Source organism: Artemia franciscana, chromosome 1 (assembly GCF_032884065.1).
Source record: "Artemia franciscana chromosome 1, ASM3288406v1, whole genome shotgun sequence".
Taxonomy (NCBI): domain Eukaryota; kingdom Metazoa; phylum Arthropoda; class Branchiopoda; order Anostraca; family Artemiidae; genus Artemia; species Artemia franciscana.
The window spans coordinates 69789980-69816916 of record NC_088863.1 but is presented as its reverse complement, the minus strand read 5'-3'; the positions used below and the strand labels follow the sequence as shown (position 1 = coordinate 69816916).

Below are 26937 nucleotides of genomic sequence, written 5' to 3'. Positions count from 1 at the left end.
TGGTTATAGGTACCGATGCAACCACAACATGATAAGAGCTTATAATGACGTATTATGCTAAGACTGCTCAGAATCGGTAGCGATATTTAATAATATTGAGAAAGATTACTTCGTTTTGTGCAGACTCAAGCAACGGCTACCTGGTTTGGCTGAATTAGCTGATGATTGACAGGTATATGAAATGAAAATAATTAAATGAAATGATGATTATTAAAACCAAGTTTTGGCTGATTTTATTACAAAAATAAAATATTTATATAGATATAAAAACATATAATGCATATAAAAACAGATCTGAACCCTCCTTTATTCAAAGGTGTTTTAAAGAGGTCCAGACTTTGTCCCATTCACAGACTCTCAGCTTTTGTACTAATTACTGTTCTTCTTCGTATTCGTATTCATACTCTTCTTCAACCTGTTCTGCTGCTGCTGCCACGGGGATGGCTGTTGTGACTCTTTTGACTGCAATACAAAAATCTTTTTAGAGAAACCGTTAATACCTAGAAAGAAATAGCCCCGGGGAAAGCTGTTGTGACTCTTTTGACTGCAATACAAAAATCGTTTTGGAAAAACCAAAATTATCTCTTGACTACTTTTTTTCTTCATCATTAAGCTAATTTTCTAATTTTCAAAAACGACCATTAAATATTAAACTAATTATTTTCTCCCCTTGCAAAAACTACACTGCTTGGATGACATATATTCAAGGGCTTATCATAAAATTAAGGGCTATACTGAACGTAGATTATAGATTAAAACTTTTCCTATTTACAAAAAATAAGCCTAAAATCAAAACCCATAATGTTTCAGCTTCATGCTGTTCTGTTGTGATACTGCTACAGAACCTAAGGGTTTTTTCTCAAGAGAGGATACCTTATCAGGGATACCTTGATACTTGAGGGGCTTCCAACATACCTTATTAGGGCTACCTTGATACATTGATACAGGGCTTCCATGATATCTTATCAGGGCTAACTTTATGTCCTACCAAGAAAATAAGCCTACCAGGTCAAGAAATGGCATTGAAAGGGCATTAGAAATTTTAATTTCCGTTAGAATGAGCCCTCCCGCAACATTCTAGGACCACTGGGTCGACACGATCACCACTGGGAAAAAAATATAACAAAAAAACAAAGAACAAACAAATAAAGACGAATATGTGATCCGTCTTGTGGCAAAAAATACAAAATTCCACATTTTTATTGATAGGAGCTTGAAACTTCTACAGTATGGTTCTCTGATACGCTGAATCTGATGGTGTGATTTTCGTTAAGATTCTATGACTTTTAGAGTGTGTTTCCCCCAAATTTCTAAAGTAAGGCACATTTTCTCAGGCTGGTAACTTTTGATGGGTAAGACTAAACTTGATGAAACTTATATATTTAAAATCAGCATTAAAATGCGATTCTTTTGATATAGGTATTGGTATCAAAATTCCATTTTTTAGAGTTTTGGTTACTATTGAGCCGGGCCGCTCCTTACTACAGTTCGTTACCACGAATTGTTTGATTCGTTACCACGAACTGTTTGATTGGATAAGTACTCATTTTGTGGAGAGCATGTTTTGCTTATTCTTATTTCATTTGTAGGATAATTGGAAGACATTATGCATTTCTTTCCTTTTCATTTATATTCAATTAAGAAAAGGCCATTAGGGATTGTAAGAGATAATGCCTGCTCTTTTTTGAACCAATATCATTTCCAAACAATTAACAGGGTATTTTTGAATTGACTCTTTGACTTTTGGAGTTATCAATCTGGTAGAAGCGATGAAAGAGTTTAACAAATATTTTTCAACAAACTAGCGCTAATAATTACACTTCAGTTAGATTCCCCAACATTTTCAAAAATACAATTCAATTTTTCAAGTTGTTGATCATAAAAAAAACGAAATTGAAAGGTGTATTAAAGTCATGAGCGTAATAATTCTGTTGCGAGAGCAACACTTTGGTTTTGTCCCGTTTTTTTTCCTATGCCGCCGATATCAGCTTATTCCTGGAAACTGGTAAGGGTCTAACCTGTGCGGTTTTTACGGAAAGTGTGGACCTGAGGCTGGATTGATGAATATGACATTACGTTTTGGAAAGCTCCGTAGAACTCTTGCCTGGGGCCAAAAAGGATGGTTTTCGCTTGTCCACGAGCCAGAGCCTATGGTGTGCGAAGTGAAGTGGAGTTATATGGACTATGTCAGATAGGAGTATCTGAAGTTGTGCAGCCAAGCTTTCGTTTCATCAAACCTTGTTTCTGCTTTCGAAAAGAAAGCTCCGTTCTAGCAGGCAAGCAGGCAGGTTCCACTTTCAAATTGAAGAAGGACTAAAATCAATAAGTGTTAAATATATGTGGCAGTTACCCGGCCCCACAGCCAATATATCTTCTTTGAGTGATAAATAGAAAAATTGACAGAAGCAAAAAAGCAGCATTTACCACAGGTCGGAAAGTGCTGCCATCTATTGTTTCTACCCATTTCTGTTCGTGATTTCGGCTGGGTTTATCATTTGTTTCTTCGGACTTGGTATTGAGGAAGAGAAATGTTATTAGATATACCTCTTAAAATTTAGAAGTTCTGTCATTGCTAGAGAAATTGGAGCTTGTCCTTTGCTCGTTTCCAAGTGGTGACGTTAGAAAGTTGGCCTACGGCAAAAAAAAAAACTTTTGAACTAAGACAGATAGGATTTTTTTCCCGACGACAATCGATATCTCTTGATGGGCTGATCAAAGTATAATTCATCCATTTTTTAACAAAAATTCTTTCATGAGATATACTAGTTTGAAAGTTTCAAGGGGCTAACAACTTCAGTAGTAGGGTACACACTGAAACCAAAAATAGGCCGACACCAATTGTGAGACATGTAGGGGACTTGTAAGGAAAGGTCGGCTGTTAGCTCATAATCATCTTCGGCAATGATGGGTTTGGAAATTTTGCTATTGGTGTACCTATTATTTGTTTCCGGTGTATTTGATGGCAAGACCAAGTTGGTTCCAGTGGTAAGACATGTAGGGGATTTGCAAGTAATAATCGTCTGTTAGGCTACAATCATCTTCAGTGAAGAGGGGTTTGTAACTTTTGATAGTTGGTGCAGTCTACCCATACTCACCGCAACCTAGAATTAAGTGTTTACGCAACGGGTACAAACGATAACGCAAAACAACGAGGCAGTTTCGTAGTAATTAATAGAGTGTCATCTATGATATTTTGATCCTGAAAAGTTAAGGATAGCTTTATAATACCAACTACATCATATTAGATACTGTTTCAAGTTTTCATCCGTCACGATGTCTACGATTGATAAGGATAACATTCAACTGGCTGCAAATTCAATTTAGTCTCTTCTTTCGGTATTATCGATAGCTCGTGATGAGCTGCTAAAAAATATGCCATAGTAGTTTCTTCATAATTAATAGTGTCATTTATGGTATTTCGATCCTGAAAAGTTACAGATAGCTTTATAATACCAACTAGATTATATAAGTTATTGTTCTAAGCTTTCATCCGTCACGATGTCTACGATTAAAAAGGATAAAGTTCAACTGGCTGCAGAGTCAACTTAGTCCCTTCTTTCGATAATCTTTTATTATTATTGTTTTTTCAACGCTGAGGAATAGCCCTTGATCATGTGATTACTGATTACGTTCTTCTTTGAACATAACGTTTTAAAAGCTTCGATAGGCTGACAACTTCAGCGTTTAACCAATAGCAAAGAAACAAAACCAAAGTTTTGCTCTCGCAACACTTTATTCGGCGAAGCCGGACAAAGGTTGCCGCAACACTTCACGTTACTTTGGCAGCGTAGGTCTAATTTAAATTTAGTGCTTATAAACAATCTTTAAAAGTACAGTTGGCAGGGGTGTAATTTTCTATGGGGCAGGGGGCAACAGCCCCCATTACTTAGTTACCCCTACAAAGTCCAGTTTAGCCCCCTACCAACTGAAATATAGTTTTTTCAAAATGTTGCCAAAACTCAGATAAATCTGCATAATAGAAGCATCCATTTTTGTCATTATAACACTGAGAGAGCAGAAAAGAGTTTACCAAATTTTCATTATAGTTTTAAGATTTTTTTTTTAGTATATTAGGAAAAACCTTAAAACTTGAATGCAAATTAGAAATATTTTTGAGATTGTATATCTTATTGTATAAATTGTATATTTTTATTTAACGAATCTTTAATTAACCATGCAAGGTGTAAATGGAATCTAATTGTTTGAACTGGTTCAATAGAAATTTACACAAAATTAAGGAAACTCATGGGTTCAATTTTTAAGCCAAAGACATACATATGAAGAAATGTTGTCATTGGTGGCGGTATGCACCAACTTTAAAAAAGAAGCAGTGAATAAAGATAAATCTGTATAATGCAAGCATCCATAGACACACGCTGTGTTCTATAGTATATCTTCGCCTTTTTGGTCCAATATACTATATATGGTTCATTTTTCGTTTTCCGCTGTCATTTTCACTTGATTTTGCAAAAGTACCAAATCATTCCCTTTAGATACTTTGAGGTGAATAAGAACTGTTCTTTTCAGCAGTATAGTACTGTAACATAAAACAAAATTTAATACTATTTTTAAATCTAATTGCTCTTTTATTATGACTAGGTTAAGGCAATTACTTTTAACACACCTCAGTCGAAAACTCTGGCTGAATTTCATATTAATTAAAATGACTGTTTTTGGTTACGACTCAAGAAATCCCTGAAAAATTCAGTCATGCGAGCGTAACAGATAAGGAAAATATAATTGCTATAGGACTTAAATTTTGGGGCAGATTTTACAAAGTTTAAAGACTTTAAACAAAGCTTGACGAATACCAATGATAAGTCCTTTTGAATACAAAGACAAAACAGTGTTGTTCCAGTTATTGCCAATAACATGGTTAATTATACATTAAATAAGAAAGACATACTTGCAGCTGAGTTTCTCAAGAGGGGTTTCCCCTCTTGAGGGGAAATAAGTGCAGTAAGATCATTTTATGGAGTTTTGCATTAAAATACTGCCATATTTGTTCAATGTCAAACATGGTTTGACATTGTTATTTATCGTTTGTCATTATGGTTTGACATTGTTATTTGACATTGTTATTGTTGACATTGTTATTGTTGTTCCAGTTATTGACAATAACATGACAATAACATGCATTAAATTAGAAAGACATACTTGCAGCTGAGTTTCTCAAGAGGGGTTTCCTTGTTGTTCCTCCATTCTGGTTAAGTCCTGACAGAAGGTCAGATTTTTTCAAAGTCTTGAGGTCTAATTCGCCATAATAGTCTTCGCTAAAAGAGATTAATTGCAATCATTAAGGAGCAATCACATTGAATCGCGGTCATAGTTATAAATGGGTTGCAATCAAAATCGTTGAGTTTATCTAAATTTTGAACTGAAGTTGGGCTATAATATTTGGCAGTAACTGAAATTCTTGGTTTTGAATATTTAATCAAAATAATAGTAGCCATATTTTTGTGCCAATTTTTTAAAATAATATTTCTAAGAATAAATCTCGAGTTGGATTGGAAGGTATATTTTCAATTATAACTTTGATTTTTTTATAGAACTTAATACGCCATAAATTGCTATAAACATTAGTAGGGCCACTTCCCCTATCACTCCTAGACTTTCTAAAGGCTGTTACGATCTTTGGCTCTACTGAAAACCAAGTATATTTCAAACTTTATTTTATATAACTTTAAAACTGATAAGTCTAAAATTTCTGTCCAATAAAATTTGATATCTTGCCATATTAGATTTATAATCTAAGTACAAAAGATAAAATCCAACAAGCATTGGCACAATAGGGTATCTGCAATATCTTGGGACTGGCTTTGGGCATAAAATGAAACTTTCAAGAAGTATTGAAGAGGGATGGGCAAATATACTTCTATTAAAGTAATCATGTAGACTGAAAAAAACTATGTGCACCTTCACCCTCTGTGCTTATTGAAGATGGGAGGGGAAAATCTACTTCTCTTAAAGTAGTGATGTAAAATGAAAAAAAAAAACTACATACACCTTCGTTTTAATGCCTATTGAAGAGGGGAGGGGCAAATCTACTCCTCTTAAAGTAGTGACGTAGAATGAAAAAAAACTATGTGCACCTAGGTAATCAAAATAGCATATCTATGTTTCTCAGGAACAGTTAGGGAGATCGGTTTGACATTTTCAGTGATGTTGAAGAGCCAAGTGAGCATTGAATTCCGACTAGTGGATGGGGCAAGGGTAAATAAAAAACAGCTCGTGTGTACAGATTAACAAAATAGCATATCAGCAACATTTTGGAAGCAACTTGTGGTGATCGAGCTGAAATTTCCGGGTGTTGGGTACATGATGATAGTGGACTTCACATTTTACGGCTAGAAAAGGAGATGTGGGGATCCAAAATTATTTGTCTCCAATCCACCTCTCGGAACTTGAATTTCTGCTTTGTTTCTAATTAAGGCATTTCCCAGTTTGAATTTCCGTATTCAGTTTGAATCAAAGTATCCATTTTAGTTTCTATTCATTTTGAGTTTTTCTTGTTCATAGTACTTTCTGTTCGTTTTCATTTGAATTTCCCATTTTGAATTTAAATTCCCGTTTTCAGTTTGAATTAAAGTATTCACTTTAATTTCTATTCGTTTTGGGTTTTATTGATTCATGGTACTTTCCTTTCGTTTTCAGTTTGGATTTGCCATTTTGAATTTGAATTTCCGTCTTTAATTGGAATTAAAGTATTCGCTTTAATTTTTATTCATTTTAGGTTTTATTGATTCATAGTAGACTCTGTTCATTTTTAGTTTGAATTTCCCAGTTTTAATTTGAATTTCTCTTTTCAGTTTGAATTAAATTATTCACTTCAGTTTTTATTCGTTTTGGGTTTTATTGACTCATAGCACTTTCTGTTCGTTTTCAGTTTGAATTTCCCCATAATTTCATTTCTGCTCCTCTTCAGTATCAACATGGCTCTTTATTTTTCTAACAAGAAAATTCACCTTTGAAAAAAAATTTCAAGCTAATGAGCACAAAGAAAGGTAAATCAATGGATACATCAAACGAAAATTCCTTTAAAAAGCTTAATAATATCGAGATTTCAACAAAGAACATGCAAGTCTGAAGCCAACCCTCTTCCAACGCACACAACTAAAAGTGCAGAAATAAGATCTGAAAAATTGTTAGATGGCTTCAAGTTGCAATTTCAGGTAAGGTAAAAGCCTTACATTTACCTTCTGGAAAGACATTTATTGTGGCTTATAATGGTGTTTTGTGTTTTGAAAAAAAAGTCATTGTTTTGAATAGCAAAGTTGCCAAAAGATTATTATATTTAGATACCAAGCCAAATTACAATAAAAAGTAATATTTCATTTGAAGCCAAATAATTTTTGTAGATAATTGTTAAATATCAGCTTAAGCTTGCCTTACAACTTAATTTATTTATTTTCTAGTCCTATATCCTATGGTCTTTATAATTGTTCTTTTTCTTCACTTAATGTAGAGAAGGTTGTCTAAGTCTACGACATTAGATTTTACGATCTTGGGATCAACTTTTTAGGGGGGGGGGGGTAAAGCAGCTTGAAGGATTTGGTTGTGGATAGTAGGTAAAACATTCTTTTTCCGATCCTCACAAACGAGTATGTGTTCTTGTTTTTTTAATGTTGTCGTCAGACAGGCTCTAATGCTAGTATATAATGGACCCAAGTATCTTACCATCCTTCAACCTCTTCTGGGTCAGCACAAAATCCACTTGAATCATCATCACCAATCTTGAAGACAGTTCCAACAGGGCAGCCGTATTCTCTTGGGCTACCGTCCAGGCAGACATAATACTTTCGACAATCTTCAGGATGAGCATGTCGAGTGAAGCTTCCTGCAGCAGGTGCGTCAGCTGGACACTGGAAACCATTTCCAACTTCTAAATGACAAGATAGCTTTTATAATGATATTTCAACACTGAAAGCCCTATTTCCATGATAGCATTTGATTCTTCTAAAGAATTAAGTCAAGCTGTATTTACATGTAGTAGGTTTTTTTCAATGCGAAGGTCACTTTTTAGGAAGGGGGTGGAGAGAATCAATAGATTTGATATAATTAAATCTTAATTTCTTAAAGCAGTATAGTAGCTTTTGATAATTTCGTGAGGAAGTTACAATTGTTCGGTCAGGTTCTGTTAGGTTTGATACAACTAGTATCAACATTTATTCTAGTATCAACTTAATTAGTTGGCTTTATTTAGTCAATCAGAGTTTATAGGTTTTGCTTATATGTTCGTTTATGTTACTAATTTTAGTTGTAGACTTGTCAATTTTTTTTTATACGACTTAAAGCTTTGAAATTGCAATATTATTGTTTACTTAGCAACAATATTATTATTGTTAATATATTACTTTGTTTTAAATTAAACTTCTAACAAAAAAAATACATAGTTGAGGAAGAATGGGAACTCCTATCAAAGACTAAAATAATATTAATACCTAACCAACTAGTTAAAAAATGGTCAAAAATCTTATTCGATGGACGCTTTATTATGGTCCAATAAGTTTAGCTGTTATTAGATTCTTTTCTGAAACATTCGAAGAAAACGTATTGTCAGTTTCTTTAAAGTGTTCATATTTTTTTTTCTCAATGCTAATATTAACTAAATGATTTTCGTCATTGTTTAATTTTAGTAAGAGAATCTTCTTGACTTAGTTATAATAAAGAATATTTCATTTAATTCTTAGCCTTAAAGAAGATTAACTAAAGAGATCTCCCAAAAGCAAGATTCAGCCAAAAAAGAAAAACGTAACAGTAAAAATTAAAATTTACTTTCGTATTAGTCAGTACACACCTGAGAAGTGAAGTTAGGTTAATCCTAATGAAATACACCAAATTTTGATGAAAATATAATACTTTAGCTTATATAATAGCATAATTTGGGCTACATATTTTGCACATTAGTGGGAGGTGGTAAGGTAACCCAGCCTAACCTTACAGCCTCACTCCTTATGTACAAATATATAGCCCAAATTGTACAATTCCATCGCATTCTGTCACCCCTCATTTGTCTTTGTGGCTATGAAACAGGTTTTTTTTAAATCTTTCATTCAGCAAACTTCTTGAGCTTGTACTGGCTAATACGGAAGTACCCATTGAAAGTCAGTGACCTAAGAATTACCTTTTAACTTTTCAGCCCCCCCCCCTCCCTGCTGCCCTAAAGATATGTATCATAGATTGTGTACTTTTTTAGAGATAGTACTTTTTGACGTCTAGTTATTCTGTCGCCTTTTTTCTTAGTGATCAGTGAGTCAAGTAAGAAAAATTCCAGAAAAGTGATTAGTTATGAATAAACCCAATATAGTTGTTTGATCCTTTTCCAGATTAAAACATCAAATTTACATTTTTTTGAAAACAAGAAAATATTTTTATTGCAGTATTTACCTTCAACTTTACATTCTGGAACTTGATCAGCCCACATACAAACTCTAGCTTCTCGATCGTAAGCTAAGCCTGGTGCACATTGATACCTATTGGCTTCACCGTTCCAACAGCTCCAGAAGACATCACAACGTAGCTCATCAGCAAAAATTCCGTACAGACGTGGACAATTCTTTGTACCGACTGCTGGCTCTGGAATCAGTAAGGTAAGCTTATTTCTTTCAGACGTTAAATATCAGATGTGCAAGGAACTGGGGAATTTAGCTACAAAGAGCATGGGTAACTTACAAGGGCAGGATATGGCACTAGTGTGGACAAAAAAAAACTTCCAACGGCATCTTGCCTTTGGGAACTCTTGGTATTTTTTGCTGGGTAATAATAAGAATAGTTCATTTAGTTTGTGCGGTCGATAAAATTAGCGTAACATTCAATAAAAAAAAAACGAAAACATAGTTTGAAAAAATGCCAAACTATCGCGAAATACTAGATGGCGCTGGTGTTTTTTTTTTTTTGGCTGACGCTATCGCCAATTTCGAATCCTATGAGTTACTCATACTCTGCATTGTTAGTCAATAATTCATTTGATCATTTCAAAAGTCTGTTCTATAAATTGTTCATTTTATCATTTCTTGTTTTTGAAAATGTACCCAAATCTGCCAATTATTTGTATATATATTAAATTGAAAATTCTGCCTCTAGCACTGGCTAACCGAATTTTAAAATCAGAATCAGGATTTTAAGTATGACGTTCTGTTTATAAGCCAGATTTTGAAAATTCTGTTCCATTGACAATCGGGACTCCAAGTTCATGATCTATACTGTGCGTTCGACAACTGCGCTAAAAAAAAGACTAGCAATTTGGATTATCAATTTAGCCTTACCATTCGTCAGATTTATAAGCTTTATTGTTCAACGGATTATCTCTTTCAAGAATTCGGTTTGTCAGTGGAAAAAATTCTCATCTAAACTAATGTTGTAGCCACCAGGGGCGGATCCAGGATTTTCTTTAGGGGGGGGGGCATAATAGGTTGGTCGGGTAAACTTGAGAACAAAGAAATGCCTACAATTTAAAGGGAACCTCGAATTTAAAAGAAACTATGCGTCGCAAGTAGGTAGTGGTATACTACCTACTGGTATATACTGGTATACCACTAGTGGTATACTAGTGGTATAGTGGTATACTAGTGGTATAAATTTATAGTCATAAATTTAATCCAAAACCTGGAGAGGGTTAAAGTTCTAATAAATCTGTTGAAATTGAAATACTATAAAAATATTGATACAAAAATAGTTAGCTATAAAAACCATCCCGCCATAAAAAAAAATTAAAAGCTATTCACCATCTATAAAAAATGGTATTTAATATTTTCTGCATAATTTTTTTTCTTTTACACTTCTGGCCAATATAGTGAGTGGGTTAATCTTTTTATTGTAAAATAAAAAAAACAAACATGATCTTGAACCATCTTTTGGGGTCATGCACTCTTTGTGACAGTTTGCATAGGTCAAACCATTTAGCATGTCGCCTAACTTTGTGGCATTGCTTAGTAACTATGGTAGCAATGAAGAGTAGGAAATGATGATAAAGATACAACTTGTATATTCGTAAAAGATAAATTAACCGTTTTAATACTAGTTTTTTTAGGAATGTAACAAGAAAAACAGAATGTTTTCCTTGTTACAATGTAACAGATAGAAATGCATAGAAAATATTCAAAACGAGAGTTTTAAGTATAGGCAATAAAGCTTTAACTAACCACTGATTCTTTTTGAAAATAGTGTTTCAATAAACAGTGTCAACTTTGACGAAATCTCAAAAATTTACTAATCAAAATTTTACTTTCCATAACAACATAACGTTTCTATCCACGTTTTAAAGTTCGATATATTTCGCTTAAATTACAGAATTCACACTTTTATAAGAAAAAGTCTATTTCTAAATTTCCACTCTCGCCATGTCTAGTTATTACACGGTCGATGTCTACATCAATATTAGGTGAATGTTTATAATGGCTAGTCCTGCCAGTCTCAAGTCTTGTCCGTTTAGAGCTCTTCGTTAGTATTTCCTCTTCTTTTCGTCCAAAAATACTTGAATAAAGACCAAAATCGTCAGAAAAATATGAACTCTAATAAAGATGCATGTAGACATTTGCTTCAAAATAAGTATATGATTCGATATACTAGTTAAAAACAAATTATTATGTTTTTGTATTTGATAGGTATAGATTGGTTATTTAAATTCTCAGGGTTTCAAGCTGTGGTTGATTTATAATTATTTTTTTTTTTAATCTTGAGATTTTCAGATATTCAATTCAAACGTTTAAATTTCGATACGTCTGTTAAGCACAAATATAAAATTTGAAATTTGACTCAGATTTAGCATCAAGTAAAAGAATTGTCCTGTAAAAATTTTGATTTATAAACAACTAATCATGGAAATATGATTGGATGGAATGTATCAAAGTAAGTATAAAAATCCTCAGCCGTATATGTAGCAGTTTAGACAACTTGATGGATAAATACATGCAACCCCTATACAGTAACATAACTATATTTTGTGATTGGTTGGTATTTAAAAAGTGAGAAATTCCGAAGTAATATTGTAGTTGCATTCCATTTCCGTGGTTAACTTAAGTTGTCTGAATTTCCACTTTTTATAAACATTTTATTACTAAATGCTTGAAAAAAATCGATGCCATTCTTCTGATTCAAAATTAGAATTCAGAGACCCATCTATACCAGCTAGATAAAAAATAAAATAAACACACACTTAATTGCCTTCTTTTATAAACAATCTTTCGAAAATGTATTTTTTTTAAATGATTACTCTGACCTTGGAAATGGTATTTCAGCTCATATACTTAGTCTTAAGTATATACTTATACGAACTTATATTAAAGTTCTAAAGACTTTGGCCTTTATTTTAATGTTTTAGGATGAACAGAGGAGGTGATGTGTCATATAATGCAGAGCTTTAATTAGATGAAAATGGGCAGTAAAGTGTCTACCATTTCCTCATCAAAATCCAAAACTTAAATTAATAATTTTTGCACTTTTCATACATTTACTTTCTATCGTACAAATCCCCCAAAAAACAACATTGTTGAAAAAACCTCCCTGCTTTGCAAAAAAAAGCAAACCCAATAAACCAACACAAACAGCCAAAAAAAGTAATGATATCAATTTCTTCACCTCAATGTCATAGCAAGACTGGAAAACAAAATTTTTAACAGTAAAAAGAAGTGGATATTTTGCTTTTCAGCCCCGTTGTGACGGCACAATCCTAAAATATCATTTCGACAACCTGAAGAAGTTATGGTTTTAAATTTCCCCTCCTTATTATTACGAAATGAAGATTTTCGCCTCCCAGGTGCCTTTTTTGGTAATACGTTTGATAAACCTAAATTTAATTAAACAGTTTTTGGCGGTATGCGACATTAGTAAAAATCTAACAGAGACCACACAAAGTGACTAAAACCTTGTTTCAAACTTGTTTGCAAAAAGAAACAGTCTTAATAATTAAAAACTTATTAAAACCTCAACTATTAAAACCAATTACCAAAAATTGACTTTCGTCCCAACCCAAACCAGAGCAAACAGTCCCAACCACAAATTCACCACCTCTTTAGGGAAGGGGGCCTAGATCCACCACTGGTAGTCACATAGGGTTCTGATGAAATATTTTACGGATTCTCTTTTATTTTCATTTAGATTTTTTTTTCGAGATATCCCATAATGTTGTTTGGAAGATCTCAAAAGTCTTTTTGTTGAAAATTGAACTTTGTAGTTTATTCCCAAAAATTCAATCTAAAAATGGCAACTGAGTCTTTAATGGATTTGTCAAAATTCTACACGACTGAACCTAGCATAACTAAATCCAATTATTTTAGAATTACTCAATACAATATGTTACACAGTATTTACGGATTTTAAGCATCTTTTTGTTTCTATATGCATATATTTGTATATCTAGATGCAAAATGATAATTTCCTAACGATGCATTTCTGTTACTAATACTTGAAGTGCATCGTAGGTTTTAATTTGGATTAAAATAATCTAATGTGATATAAACAGTGGCGGATTTAGGCCTGAGAATGGAGGGACAGCCACCCCCTCCCCTCCTCAGTTTTTATGAAATCTAAAATTTAATTCCTTTAATTTTTTATTTTTACTCTCCTATGGTATACCCTGCCCCACCCCCAGATTATGAGGCCTAAAACCGCTACTGAACATAATACCACAGAATAGCGAAATCTAATTCGGTTGCCAGTAAGTTAGATATTTAGATGCTTTACAACAAGATATTAAATTCTAGTCTCAGTCAGAACGACTTCTATAAAAGCCTTTCTATTTATACAGGGGACTTAATAGAGGCTTCTATAAAGCCTTTCTGTAAGAAAGTCTTCTACCAAAAAAGCGATAAATGGAAGATCTGACATTCTAAATTTTTTTTATATGCTTTTATGTTTTAATTTTTTATGCTACTCATTTTGAAAGAAGAAGAAACTTATAACCTTTTTGCTATTATCAATGACCTCTCAATGGGCAAACTTTTTATATTGTTGCCATATGCAACTTTACCCAAGTTCTGAAAGCATCTAAAGTTATTCTTGAAGAAAAATTGTAATTTCTTACACCCTTCAATTCAAAATATTATTAGGCTGTTAGCATGCATTACGTTGTGATTTGATAATGAGACTGTCATTTTTTTAACGACAGATTTCTTAAAATCTAATAAATATTGATATTTAAAATTAGAGTTTTACTATTTTTGCTTACTCACTTTTATAACAACTTGCTTTTCTCTGAAAATTAAAAATTGAAATTGAATAAAAAAATTAAAATTGAAAATCTCTAAAAATTCCCCTCCCCCCAAAAAATTGCAGGCTAGTTTGTAAGTTTCATCTTTGTTTTACTTAAGAAACAATCTTCCGTCTTGGAAATTTGAAAAAAGTCTCAACTTTCTGGTCTCGCTTGATTTTCGTGCACTTTGACCATATGCGCCATCTAAAGCACATGAACAGGAGGAAGTAGTTTTGGGTCAGGTCATTAGGGCACTATTTATTCCAATCATACCGGTTGAAAATCCTTTGTGTGATCCTGGCTATAACAATATTCTGCATGCTTATCTTTCCGATAAAAAGTTGGGATAGTGAACAGGCATCAAATCTTATGGTTGCCTTTATCTATAACGAAGTGGGCAGTGTTCTTTAAAACCTTAGTGAACTGGTGAGACTAATCACTAATTCTAGTTCATTGAGGTGAACTGGTAAGGACAATAGACACATGGCCAATTTCCAAACAACTTGCCTTTTCAGCCGATATTCACAGTAATTTTCTGTAGTCTGTCCTATAAGCCAGCTCCATTTTCTATTGGCTATTTGCACCTGGCACTTTGTGCCACAACAGGTTGCGAATAGCTCCTCTAGATAGAGAATAATGCGCTATATGCCATAATAAATAAATGGCAGAAAGATGATGGCTCTTCTCTTTAACATACTGTTTCTGAAAGAAATTATGTGGACAATAAAACTTGAATATGAGCATCTGAAATTATTATTTTTGTTTCCATGTTTTATCGAAGGTTGTTAAGAAATGAGGCGCTGTCTTCAGTACAGAGTTAAAAAGGAAAATTTTGGTTAAAGAGGGTTATTTTGTGGGGCGGTTGAGCACACTTGAGTTGGGTGTGATTACCTTCTGTAGGGATTACATATTTTGGGAATGGACTTGTGCTGCACCCAATAGCGGGGAATGGGGTTGTTAGAGACTGAATTCCGCAGGATGGAGATGCATGCGGGATTGACTGAATTTAGTGGTGGCTTAGCGGTGTAGAAAGTTGAGCTATATGGAGGATGTGTTTGGTGAATATGAGTTGTTAGGGTTGACTCTCGTGGCCAACATAGCCAAAACATAGCCAAATGCTAAGCTTTTGGCTATGTGTTTTATATGAGGGATAAAGGTGTTTTCTCTTGTTCAAAGTGAAGACACAAGGCATTATTTTCATCAATTAATGCAGCATTAGTGCATTTCTTGGCGCAGTCGCGAAGATAAAAAAAAAATTGGGAAAATTTGAAATATCCTTTTTGAAACTTTCGCATAACCATAAAAAGTAGAATAGGCAAAATTCTGTCACTAAAACAAGAACCAATGTCAATTGATGCCTGACCAATGATACGTCGACTGATCAAGGATTCATGGTTGGTTGAACCTACCTAATTCATCTCTTTCTCCACAATCCACATTATGTAAATAATCACAGTTCTCTTTCTGGTGTTTCTTATCTGTATCATCGAATGCTAATCCATTACCACATACTTTCAGCTCAGCTTTGCCGTCCTCACACCTCCAGTACTTATCGCAGGATGTGTCATGTCCAAAGTAGCCATCTTCTAGGGGGCAGTTGAATTGGCCATAGGCTGGAAAAATAAAATATTATTAAATTTCTTCAAATACTTCAAGTATATATCCTTCCATCATTTTACCATTTTTTTTTTACGGACGAAAACAACTTTTCGTGATAATAAAAGGCCCGGTTGAAAACATAAAGATCATAGACACGTGTTTGAGTTCACGATAACTACCTCCCTATTCTGGATTATCCTTAATGTTTATTCTTATGGTCCCTAAAAATTCGCCTATATCTCGCTAATTTTGTTATGAAGCTATTTTTTTCTGTAATTATTTTTTGTGGGTCCCGGAAGCTCAAGATTTTCTTATTTGAAAATCATTCAGAATGCATCGCATAATGATGAACTACACTGATGAGAAATCCGTCCTTTTTTCCACCTTCACTTTGGTGAGTGATGCTTCTTTTATTAAATTAAATATTTACAATACCATCGTTAAAAATACCAGTTACGTGTAATGTTTGAATCTCATTGGCTGAAATGGTGTGATTAGTTCTTGCACTATACAATACATAACGAAGAAATCGCACTGCTCATGATTACACCATTCAAGACATATTTAGAGGAATTTATGGAAAGAATAGGGATAGGGACACATTCAAGCCTATAAAGAAGGCAAATTGTAGGAAAAATAAAGCTATAAAGGAAAGTCTTGAGTTATCCAGAAGGCTCTTTTGTACACCCCCACCTTTTCTTGCCTGTGTGTATTGTAATATTAAGACTGGGTACCTGAAACCCTAGGAAATAAGTGTGAACGCTGAGTTATCAAATACATCCTTCACAAAGCAGAGTAAACACAATATAGGGTGCATAGGCTTATGTAATATTTTTCGGGCAGGGGGTGAGAAATCTGAATAAATATCCTTTATAACTAGTGACTATAGGAGATGGTCTCAACGTAGAAATAATTTTTGGGAAACGTATATATATTTTGAGACCTCATTAGGTGGAGCACGAGTTCAAAAGCTCTCCAAGACAGCGTACATGCCTATTCAACATGTGTATAAAAGAATACTGATCACTAACTATATTATTGAATAAAACCTTTAAACTATCTTTTTTCGTGAACATAGCAAATTTCTTGCAAAGCGATAGTAATGTATTTTTGAAACACAAATCCTCACGGGCTTTTGGGTTACAAAATACAGCATTGACACTTGCAGTGCTACACGAAGGTTTTAGGCAAGGCCAGAATACTTTTAAAAAGGTATAATTTAAAAAGCAATCATAAACAAATTTATGCTAACAGGCTCTTTAAAAGACTGAATATCTAAATTAGTGCTTAGCTTAGGTGCTTTCTATGTTGCATAGAAAGCATCCATCAAAACTCTCCTTCGGAATTTAATCATCCAATCCCCCCATAAGCTAATCAAACTTTCCTAAGGCGAGTTTCACCTTGTCTCGTCCATTATTAACTTTTTTAGTTTGTATGATCAAGCTATTTGGAATGGATTGGGCGGTCTTAACTTGTACAGGTCGGATAAGAGATCCGAGTAAACGTCAGAAACCTAAAAGCTGACACCTACTTTCAACACCGTTCAACACCACCATTCAACACCAACACCTATTCAACCTAATTGACACCATTTCAACACCAACACCTACTATAATAACCATTTTACTTCTCTCGTTTCGTGCTGGAGCTAGAAACATTCAGATAAATGAAACATATATCATTAGAAAGTTTGAATTTCACAGAGCTGAATTCTACAGTCCCGAAAAATGTTATAGTTAGCCTGCTAGGAAAATGCTCAAAATCAACTCAAAAGTAATGTCAGTTTATAAGTTTGGCAACTTTGGGAGTTTCATGTAGTGCAACCCTTTCTGACTGAAAACCTTGTCGACACTATTTCATTGTCTTTTCAATCAAATTTCATATTCAAATTACATATTATCAATAGTTTTCACCAGTTTCAAGTCCCCTGGGAAATATCGCTAATGGACCCTTGGTCTTTGAGACATTCAGCCGACTTTGAGGCTAGAAAAATAGTTTTTAAGAATTGAGTCGTACTTTAAGTCGTAAGAAGCAGCAAAATAAATGAAATTATCCTTGATCTTCTAATCTACCTCATATTGGATAGAAATTCTGTTTACTAATCGTTACATTCGATGCTTCAAAATAAAAAGGAAGATGTTTAATGCAATTAAAGAATCGTGTTATTAAAGGAAAAACAACACTTCATTGTCACTTGTTTAAAAAATTGACCCGGGTATATTCGACCAATTCTTGATTCAAATAAACATATTCTTTTTTACGCAGTTTGTGAAAATACACTATTGGATTTTTTTTCTTTTATTTAATGCCTATTTCCATATTCCAGGTTAATTTATTTTCCATACATACATTATGTATCAAATATATAAATAAGTATAAAATTTTGGATATTCTTCTTTTATTATTTTTCAGCCAATACCAGACAAAAAAAATTTCACTGTTTTAGTGATTTTTCAATTTTTCATACATTTATCATGTTTTTTTTTCAAGTTTCCACTCATTAATTTAACTTTCAAGGCATCAACTGAAAGAGGTGACAAAAACATAATGATGTGATGTAAGCCGCTGTGTCCACTTTTTTTCAGTGTGGGGGGGTATTTATTCATGAGGGGTAAAAACGACTTTTAAAAACGCATCAAATTATTCAGGAGTGAAGGGTTTTCAAGGAGGGTTATAAAAGACCTAAGCAAACGGATAGAACCATTTTATATGCATTTATGTCACGTCTTTATGAGCTGGACAAAAATTTCAGGTGGAGGGGACTCAAAACCAATAACCCTCTGGATATGTCCTTCATGACGCACCACCCTTTCAGTAATAAACTCGAACATGTCTGCATATTGTGTTTAGTCTTAGGCTACACATCAAAAGCTTTAAGGCTAAAAAAATTTGCCTTACTTTCAAAAAAGGAGGAAAACCCCCTAAAAGTGATTGAATCTTAATGAAAATCACGTAATAAAACTCGGCATATCAAAGAACCCAAATAAAGAAGTGTCAAGCTCCTATCTGCAAAAATGTAGAATTTTGTATTTTTTTGACAGAAGAAATTTTTGCCCGGATCACGGATGCGTATTTTTTTCCAGGGGTGATCTTATCGAGTCAGCTAACCTAGAACATTGCGAGACGGCTCATTCGAATGGAAATTAAAAGTTCTAGTGCCCTTTTCAGTGACAAAAATTGAAGGACAATAAGGTCCCCTCCCATGCTCATTTTTTCCGAAAGTCACATGACCAAATTTTAAGATAGCCGTTTTGTTCAGCATAGTCGAAAAAACGAATAACTATGTCTTTGAGGATGACTTAATCCCCATCAGTCCCCGAAGGAAGGGTTGCAATCTATGAACTCTGCCCATTCTTTATACATTATTGGTTATTGGGAAGTTCAGAAGTTTTCAGGGGAATTTTTTCTGATAGGGGGGGAGGGTAGGGAAGGGGTTACGTGGGAGGATTTTTTCGTGGAGGAATTTGACTTGAGGGGGAGAGAATTTTTCATTAATTATCTAGTATTATTTAATTAAAAGATCAGAAATAAAATTAAAAAACAAGTTTTTTCAACTGAAAGCAAGGAGTAATATAAAAACTTAAAACGAACAGAAATTATTACGTATATGAGGGGATTTGCCCCATCATCAGTACCTCACTCTTTACTCTAAAGTTTTTTTCGGTATTTTCAAGAGAGCTATATTTTCTAATTCAACGGCCTTTGTGATTCAAGGGGTGAATCTTAAAGTGTTGGAACATAACTTTTAGCGTGAAAAGTGAGGTACTGACGAGGGGCAAACCCCCTCATATACGTAATAATTTCTGTTCGTTTCAAGGTTTAGTGTTGCTTCTTATTTTCAGTTGATTTTTTAAATCTAATCACTTAAATGTTACGAACTCTCGCCCAACAATCACTACGTACCGAAAACCAGGCCACAGTGAAGTACCATGCAAAAAAAATCACAAAATCCTGACCTAGAGATATCTACCGCGTAAAAAATGAAAACAATAAATACAAAAATCTGAAGGTACCCAACGAGTGACACTTTATGCTGCTATTAGAGATCCCGCTGTTATATGAAATATGAGTACATCTTTTAAAGCTACTGTATGACACAGGCCATCCATACTAATCCAAAAAACTGTCTTTTTGAGTTCACAAAAAAAAGAAAGTAAAAAAAGATCACACCGAATCTTCCAATCTACCACTCATTATGATTCATCAAAACATTTATTGCTTCAAAACATCAAAAAATATTTATTAAAGAGGGGGGGGGGCGTGTATAAACAGGTAAAACAAAACTTTGGTATGGTGTTTTAGTTTCAATGCATCAGTTATATTTAGTAAGATCAATTAACTATTGTTCATTATGTAGGGCTGCCTTAACATCCAACTTTCAACCAAAATCTAGACTTAAATACTCTTTTATTTTCTCTATTTTATATTTTTAGATATTTTATATATTTTTATATTTTATATATCTATTTTTCTCTATTTTATAGCAAAAGTAAAAGCACAGTGGAACTTTAAATGGTTGACTAGGTTGACTTGCAATTAACCAGTTTGAGGTAACGAACTGTGAGCAAGGAGCGAATTGGTCCAATGTTAAAAAAAGCTAAAAACAAAATTATGATAGCAAGGAATATATCAAAAGAATGGAATTTTTTGCCGATATAATATAAGAAATACGTTAAATTTAATGTTTCCCATCTAAAAGGTCCGAGGGTGAGAAAATTTTCCTGATTTTTGAAAATGGGGAAAACTCCCCAAAAAGTCAGGCGATCTTAATGAAAACCTAATCATCCGATTCAGCACATTACAGAGACCTATTGAAGAGGCTCCAAGCTCCTATCTACAAAAATGTGGAATTTTGCATTTTTGTCCGAAGAAAGAACACGCCTGCATGTTTAATTTTTTGTTCTTTTTCTCTTCAAAGTTTCTTCAAAAAGTTTCAATATGTTTTCCATTGACAAAAACAATATGTGATCAATGGTCAAATTGCACAGCTTTCAGGAGCCCTTTCACGAGGGGCAATGGAATTAAGAAATTTTTTTCTGACAAAAATGAAAAGTTGTTGTTAGTCCTAAATTAGTTACTTTCAACCCTATATAGTCAGGTCATACAGCAGGTTCAATTTCATTTTAGTTCATTTTCACTACGTCAGCGGTACCAGAAAGAAGAAATGAGAAAGTCTTATAGACATTACTCTAGAAAGATGCAATAATAAAGTGCACTAACGACTTTGTAACTCACTCTTTGCTACTATTTCTTTCTTATTATTACTTTTTTACTATTTATTTCTGCTTTGTAAGTCGTTAACCGCTTCTGAGCACAAAATTCATTTTCTGTTTATAAATTTAGCAACTATTATTTTACATTCCGATTCAAACGTGAAATAGGTATATACAAGAAGGTTACTATACTTCGGCAGTTTTTCAAATTTACAAAAAAGTAGATACTTTAGTTGCTGAATTCGGAATATGATCTAATACATTAGAATATTTTCTGCGGAATTCGCTTTTGCTGATGTAATCTGTCTCGAGTTTCAATCTGTATTTAGGTGTTTATACGTGCGTGCATCTCCTGTATGAAGTTTCATTTCCCTTCTCCCTTTTTATATTCCTCTTTTTGCCGTCTGCATACACGCTTTATAAATCATTGTAATTAAATCACCGACTGAACCGGTCTTCTGAAGAATGATTTTCCGTGGGTTGCAATTCTGATAACTATCTTCAATTAGTTGTAGCAGATTTCTATTTGGACGAGGCCAACATGTGAAAAGGCGTGGTTCAGGCGCGGTGCAGTCAAGGGCGACTAGCTAAACTATTATTGACCAAATCACAAATATTTACGGAATTTTAAACTTATTTATTACTCAAGTATTTGGCTGAGTCACAAAAAAAGAAAATAAAAAACCTTGACAATTTTATTGGCTTTAATCAAAGCAAAAGAAATAAGTCTAAAAACAATACAGATAAAGATAATTAAGATTAGATGAAAAAAAGGGTTGGGAATTTTTCTGGCAAAAATGAAACGTTGAAGTTGGTAATAAATCACAGACACACAAAAACAGTAGTTTCTACCAATCAAAGAAAAGTGGACGTATCTGTCTCTTGTTTAATGCTTTTTGGAAGGGAATTTTACTAAAATTCACTCGTTTTAAGATTTATTTGCTCATTTATATTGATGGGAATTTTTTATAGTTATCTCATTAAAAAAACCTAAAATATAAAATTTGTGTAAAATGAAAAGTTGGCAGGTGGCTCCTTGCATAAATTCAAGCTTACAAAGGTTATACATTTATATGGTAAGGGGGCAAAATGTGGGCCCTCGAGCCCAATGATATACCCCCGTGAATTTTTAAGCAGAAAGTTAAGTATTCTGCATCTTGTTTGAAGCTGAATAATGCAACCATTTGTGATAAGTGATATCAGGGGGCACAAAGTGGTCCGTGATCCCTATGAACCTCTCAACGCTACATTTAGCGCTAGCTTTTATGCAGAAAGGAAGTCTTGCTACACCTTGCATGAACCAGAATCAAGGACTTTATAATTGTGAAATTGGAAGATTAAAGTAAGGCCATGGCGTCTCTATTATTCATTCTCACCCCCCTCTCTCGACTACTGTGCAACAGAAAGATAGACTTGCTACATCCTGTGTTCGCCAGAATCAAACAGAAATTTTGAATATGTGTGATTGGAAGACCAAAGTGAGCCATCGGCCTCTCCACTACTCTTCCCCCTCCAAAAAATTTTAATGGAAAATTAAAAATAACTAACTTCTTAAATGTGGAAACAAACAAGAACTTCGTGCAGTATGACTAGAAATACATAGTTTTCCCGTAGCCTCCCTCCCAACATGCCCGTGCCTTCTTCCCACCAATTTCATTGCAGAGCACTCATACTTATGCATAGAGGAAAGTATTCTAGTAAAAATTGAGGAGCGTAAAACAACGTTTGAACTGAATTCAAAAAGTTGTATCCTATCTCATTGAAACTCTCCAAAACCAACATCCACTAGCAACTTTCTAGCAGAAACGTACACAGATTTTCGTTTTTCACTGATCGGCTCATATTAATAGGGTAAGAATTCTGAGCCAATGACACATGAGGGTTGATACTTTCATTGGTGCAGGTCCCTCATCTAACCTTGCCACAGAAATGCTTCGTAGGTACGCTAAAATTATCGGGTGCGTACCTTGAGCAAGGGAAAATAAAGGACATAGTTTCACAGTCATTGCTCAAATGCTTCTGTGGAAATTTCGATGGCATTTGCATTTTCAGTTTAACGAAATATCCAACACATCTGCCAAATGACCTTTGGGATCTACTGAAATACAAGGATTAGTGCCAAGTATACGGCAAATTTTATTTGCTTTAGCACCAATCTGTTTAACCAGTTTTTGATATATTTTGTCATGAAGATTATTATAAAATACTAGATACTTAAGCAAAGGAAAATAAAGGACGTAGTTTCGCAGTCATTGCTCAAACGTTTATTTGGCAATTTCGATGGTATTAGTATTTTCAGTTTAACTAAACATCCGACAGATCTGCCAAATGACCTTTGGGATCTGCTGGAAATACACGGTAAATTTTTTTTTGCATTAAACCAATCTGTTTAACCAGTTTTTGTTATATTTCGTCATGAAGATTATTATAAAATACATTATTGTACAAAAACTTGTTTTGGTGATGTGTTTGAGCTGTTGAGTGAGATCAATTTGTTTTCACTTTAAATTAAATTTAACCCATACACACACAAAGAAATAAATTTCCTTGGGTTTAGGTAATTGAGAAATAGTAACTATTATACATGTTTAATTAGTAACGGTTTTAGACATCATAAAGCGGGGAGTGGCAAGGCACCTAATTAGGAAGGTAAAAATAAAAAATTAAAAATATTTGATGTCAGATGTCAGAAGAACTAGGAGAGGCAGCTGCCCCCCACCCATTCCCAGTTCCGCCACTGATTTAACTTAACAGTAAAGGTTTATTAGAAGAGAAGAAAGATCCCCAGAGCAGTTGCTGGCACATAGAGCGCCGAAATGACATATCAGTTGCTGAAAAGTTTATTGCGAATTTTTTTTTCGAAATTTTCTAAAAGCTTCTAAAAAATTTTGGTGGATTGAAACAGAAAGTACGCCCTTGGAATTGCTGGTGTTTGAACCCTAAACGTTTTAAATAAAACCGTACCCCCACCTTGAACATTAAGTAAAATCACTTTTTTGCGTGGTTATCACTGATATGTCTCCTTTCTGTTTTTCCCCCCATGGACGACCGTATCGGACCAGTAGTCGTAGAATATTGAGAGAAAGGACATTTTAACGAAATTTTGTAATATATAATGGATTATTTTGGTAAAAAAATAGACTGTGAACTTTAAAGTGGCATTTTTGCCATATTGTGCTAGAATACTTTAGCTTTTGCTCACCAATGACCAAAATGCTGGGCAATGCAAGTCTTAATGGCCCATAAGAGTCGCTGCTCATATCTAGGCTACTTGCCTCTTATGAATTATTCTGAATAACTATTTTACGAAAAGCCACATATTACTACTAATACTAACAACTCACCGCAGCATAAAGCCGCCTAAGACCCACAAAGCTGCGCACGCTCTTGCCATATAGCATCAAAAAAGCACCTTTTTGTGCCATTTCTAGAGTGGAAAGATTAAAAAGTCTAGCAAGGGTACAGTTTCAATGTTCATTGTATAAAAAGACTTAAACAAAGGGTTAAAACCCTCCCTCTTGTATGCTCACCTTCTTAGGCCCTTTCCGAAAAGAAAACTACAAACGCGTATTGTGAAAAAAAAAAAATTATTTAGCCGAGGAACTATTGACCTATGCCCTATTAGCCTGTGATGAAACTTAAAATTTCGCTATAATAAAAAAAAAGTTCAACTTTATAATAAGTTTAAAATTTCTATTGGTCGTATATTTAGGGTCTCTTGCAGCAATTTATAAGAATTTAGTTGAGCGGGCAAACTCCATGTAAAATATCCAGGGAATGGGCAAAAAGTCAAGGGAGACTACTACTCCCTGTTAACGACCTTTGACTTAACCAATTTAATCTTTTTTTAGGTTTCGAATACAGCCTTGGCTTGTATTTGGGTTCTCCAGGGAGGGAAGGGGGGGGGGAGAAATGCACAACTGTGGGGTAGGTTATATTTGGAAAGAAGGATGAATAGGAAGATGAAATGTACTTCAGTAAATTTTCCAGTTTTCTCACTAATGAAATTGCAAAGAAATATGTATGCTTTTAGAATTAGAATTTCATAATGGCACCAAAATATTATTCATTCGTGTCAGAAATAAACTTTACTTGTGTGCAAATATATAGCCTACCTTGGAATCTATATATGCAATGACTTTTCCATTATTTTGACAAAAAGGTTAAATAAATTTATAGAACAGAGTGAAATCCCTGCATATATACAATTAAGGTTATGCATTGGTAGATTGAGTGGGGGGGGGTAAAATTCATTTCCGACATAATTAAATGTTATACTTGGATCCAGGATGAAATTCTGATTCTAAAAGTATGTATACTTCTTAGCTATCTCATTAGTGAGTAAATCGGAAAATTTACCGAAGTATTTCTTTCTAGGGTAAAGCTCTAGTTGAGAGGTGTTTTGCTATATTGGAAAGTAGTTGGGTTGAAAATTTCAAGAATAAATCCAGGGCCAAAAATGCCCTATCCTAGTAAGATTTTATCAAGCTACCAACTCTTGGTTTTTTTATTCCTAATGCAAATAAGATTAAATAGGTGAAGGGTGTAGCCTATACAATCTTAGACTTTACAAAAATGTTTAGCTTTAGTTTGTGTTTCAGCTACTTTCCCATTGACTATAGTTTTGGAAAATACAAATTCCTATTGTTTTAGCAGTATTTTAAGCCGTATTATCCTAATACGGCCTTTTTCCTAGTTTAGAGAAATTGATTTACGATCCTTAGCGCCTTATAAATCGGGATTGAGTCATTAAGGCAGTAGATGTATTTCTCAAGGTTTCAATTGCACAACACAAGACTATAAGAGTCCATCGTCCTTTGGAGGTGGAAGGAGGGGGGTAGCTAGTTTGAACATCTTCCCAAGGGATTATTGAGGCTCCAGATTAATTCTTACGATTTTGATCCATCTAGCATCACCCCTTTCCAATATCGTAGTGTGGCGTAGCTAGGGTGCAAAGGGGATGGATGTCTATGGTTGCAGCGTCTAAGAGGACCCCAACCTGAGGGTTTTTATGCTTAATTGTGTTGTAATGGCTCGGGGGGGTCGATAGTGTCTTGAAAAATATAGCTACGACTCTACAATAGTCCCTCGTTCAGAATTTTAACTGTTTTGTTATTGCAGCCTCTAAGAGGGCCCAAACTGAGGGTTTTTATGCCCAATTGTGTTGTAATGGCTTGGAGGGATTGACATTGAAAACCATAGCTACGACTATACAATAGTCCCTCGTTCAGAATTTTACCTTTTTTGGGAATATTATAGAAAGAATTTTGCAACATAAATACTTAATTGATCTTACCTGACGCTACAAGAACAGATATCACAAAAAGTTTAGCCATTTCACAAACTAAAGACAACGGGTATCTCTACTTGTACTACTGTCAATGCTATTGAAGATCCTTATTTATACCACTAATAAGGCGGTAATACTACTCGGCTTGGGGCATAGATCTAATTGAGAAGATCTGACAATACGAGATTCATGAGTTGGCGTATCAATTGAAAAAAATTGACATGTTTTGATAGTTGTTTCAAAGCTTGTTTTACCTTCTCAACATTGTTATGGTGTATAATTTAGACTTATATCACTGGATGTTCTCATGCAACATGCCTATGTTCACTGTCATAATACTTTCCAAGGAAAGGGTAGCAAATGATACCAGGTCCTTTTATGGGTTTAAATAGGTTTTTTCTCATTTCTATTTTTTTAAACTTTTTAATGTCTTCTTGTTTACCAGGTCACATCACTCTCTGTCGCTGTCCCTCGACGGAACCCATACACCAGCTCTATTATTACGGGTATTTTAGGACCCACTTCGGTGTGATCAGAAGTTTCGTTATTATTTTTGCTGATATTATTATGGACTACTACGCTTTAATTCCTTCTAACAGTTTATTCCTTTTGAACGTATAAAGCAACGTTAAAATTTTCACATAGAA

At 34.1% G+C, this 26937-nt stretch overlaps 1 protein-coding gene across 1 annotated transcript; it reads right to left on the bottom strand.

The window, feature by feature from the left end:
- Positions 1-217: 217 nt before the first annotated feature.
- Positions 218-26434, bottom strand: LOC136033364 (protein obstructor-E-like). The gene is made up of 6 exons (XM_065714157.1): positions 26297-26434; positions 15598-15801; positions 9388-9576; positions 7678-7882; positions 5158-5273; positions 218-462 (listed from the first exon to the last, which is right to left on the bottom strand). The coding sequence occupies exons 1-6, from the start codon at positions 26334-26336 to the stop codon at positions 374-376; spliced, it is 843 nt and encodes a 280-aa protein (XP_065570229.1). The 5' UTR covers positions 26337-26434; the 3' UTR covers positions 218-373.
- Between the last annotated feature and the right edge of the window lie 503 nt (positions 26435-26937).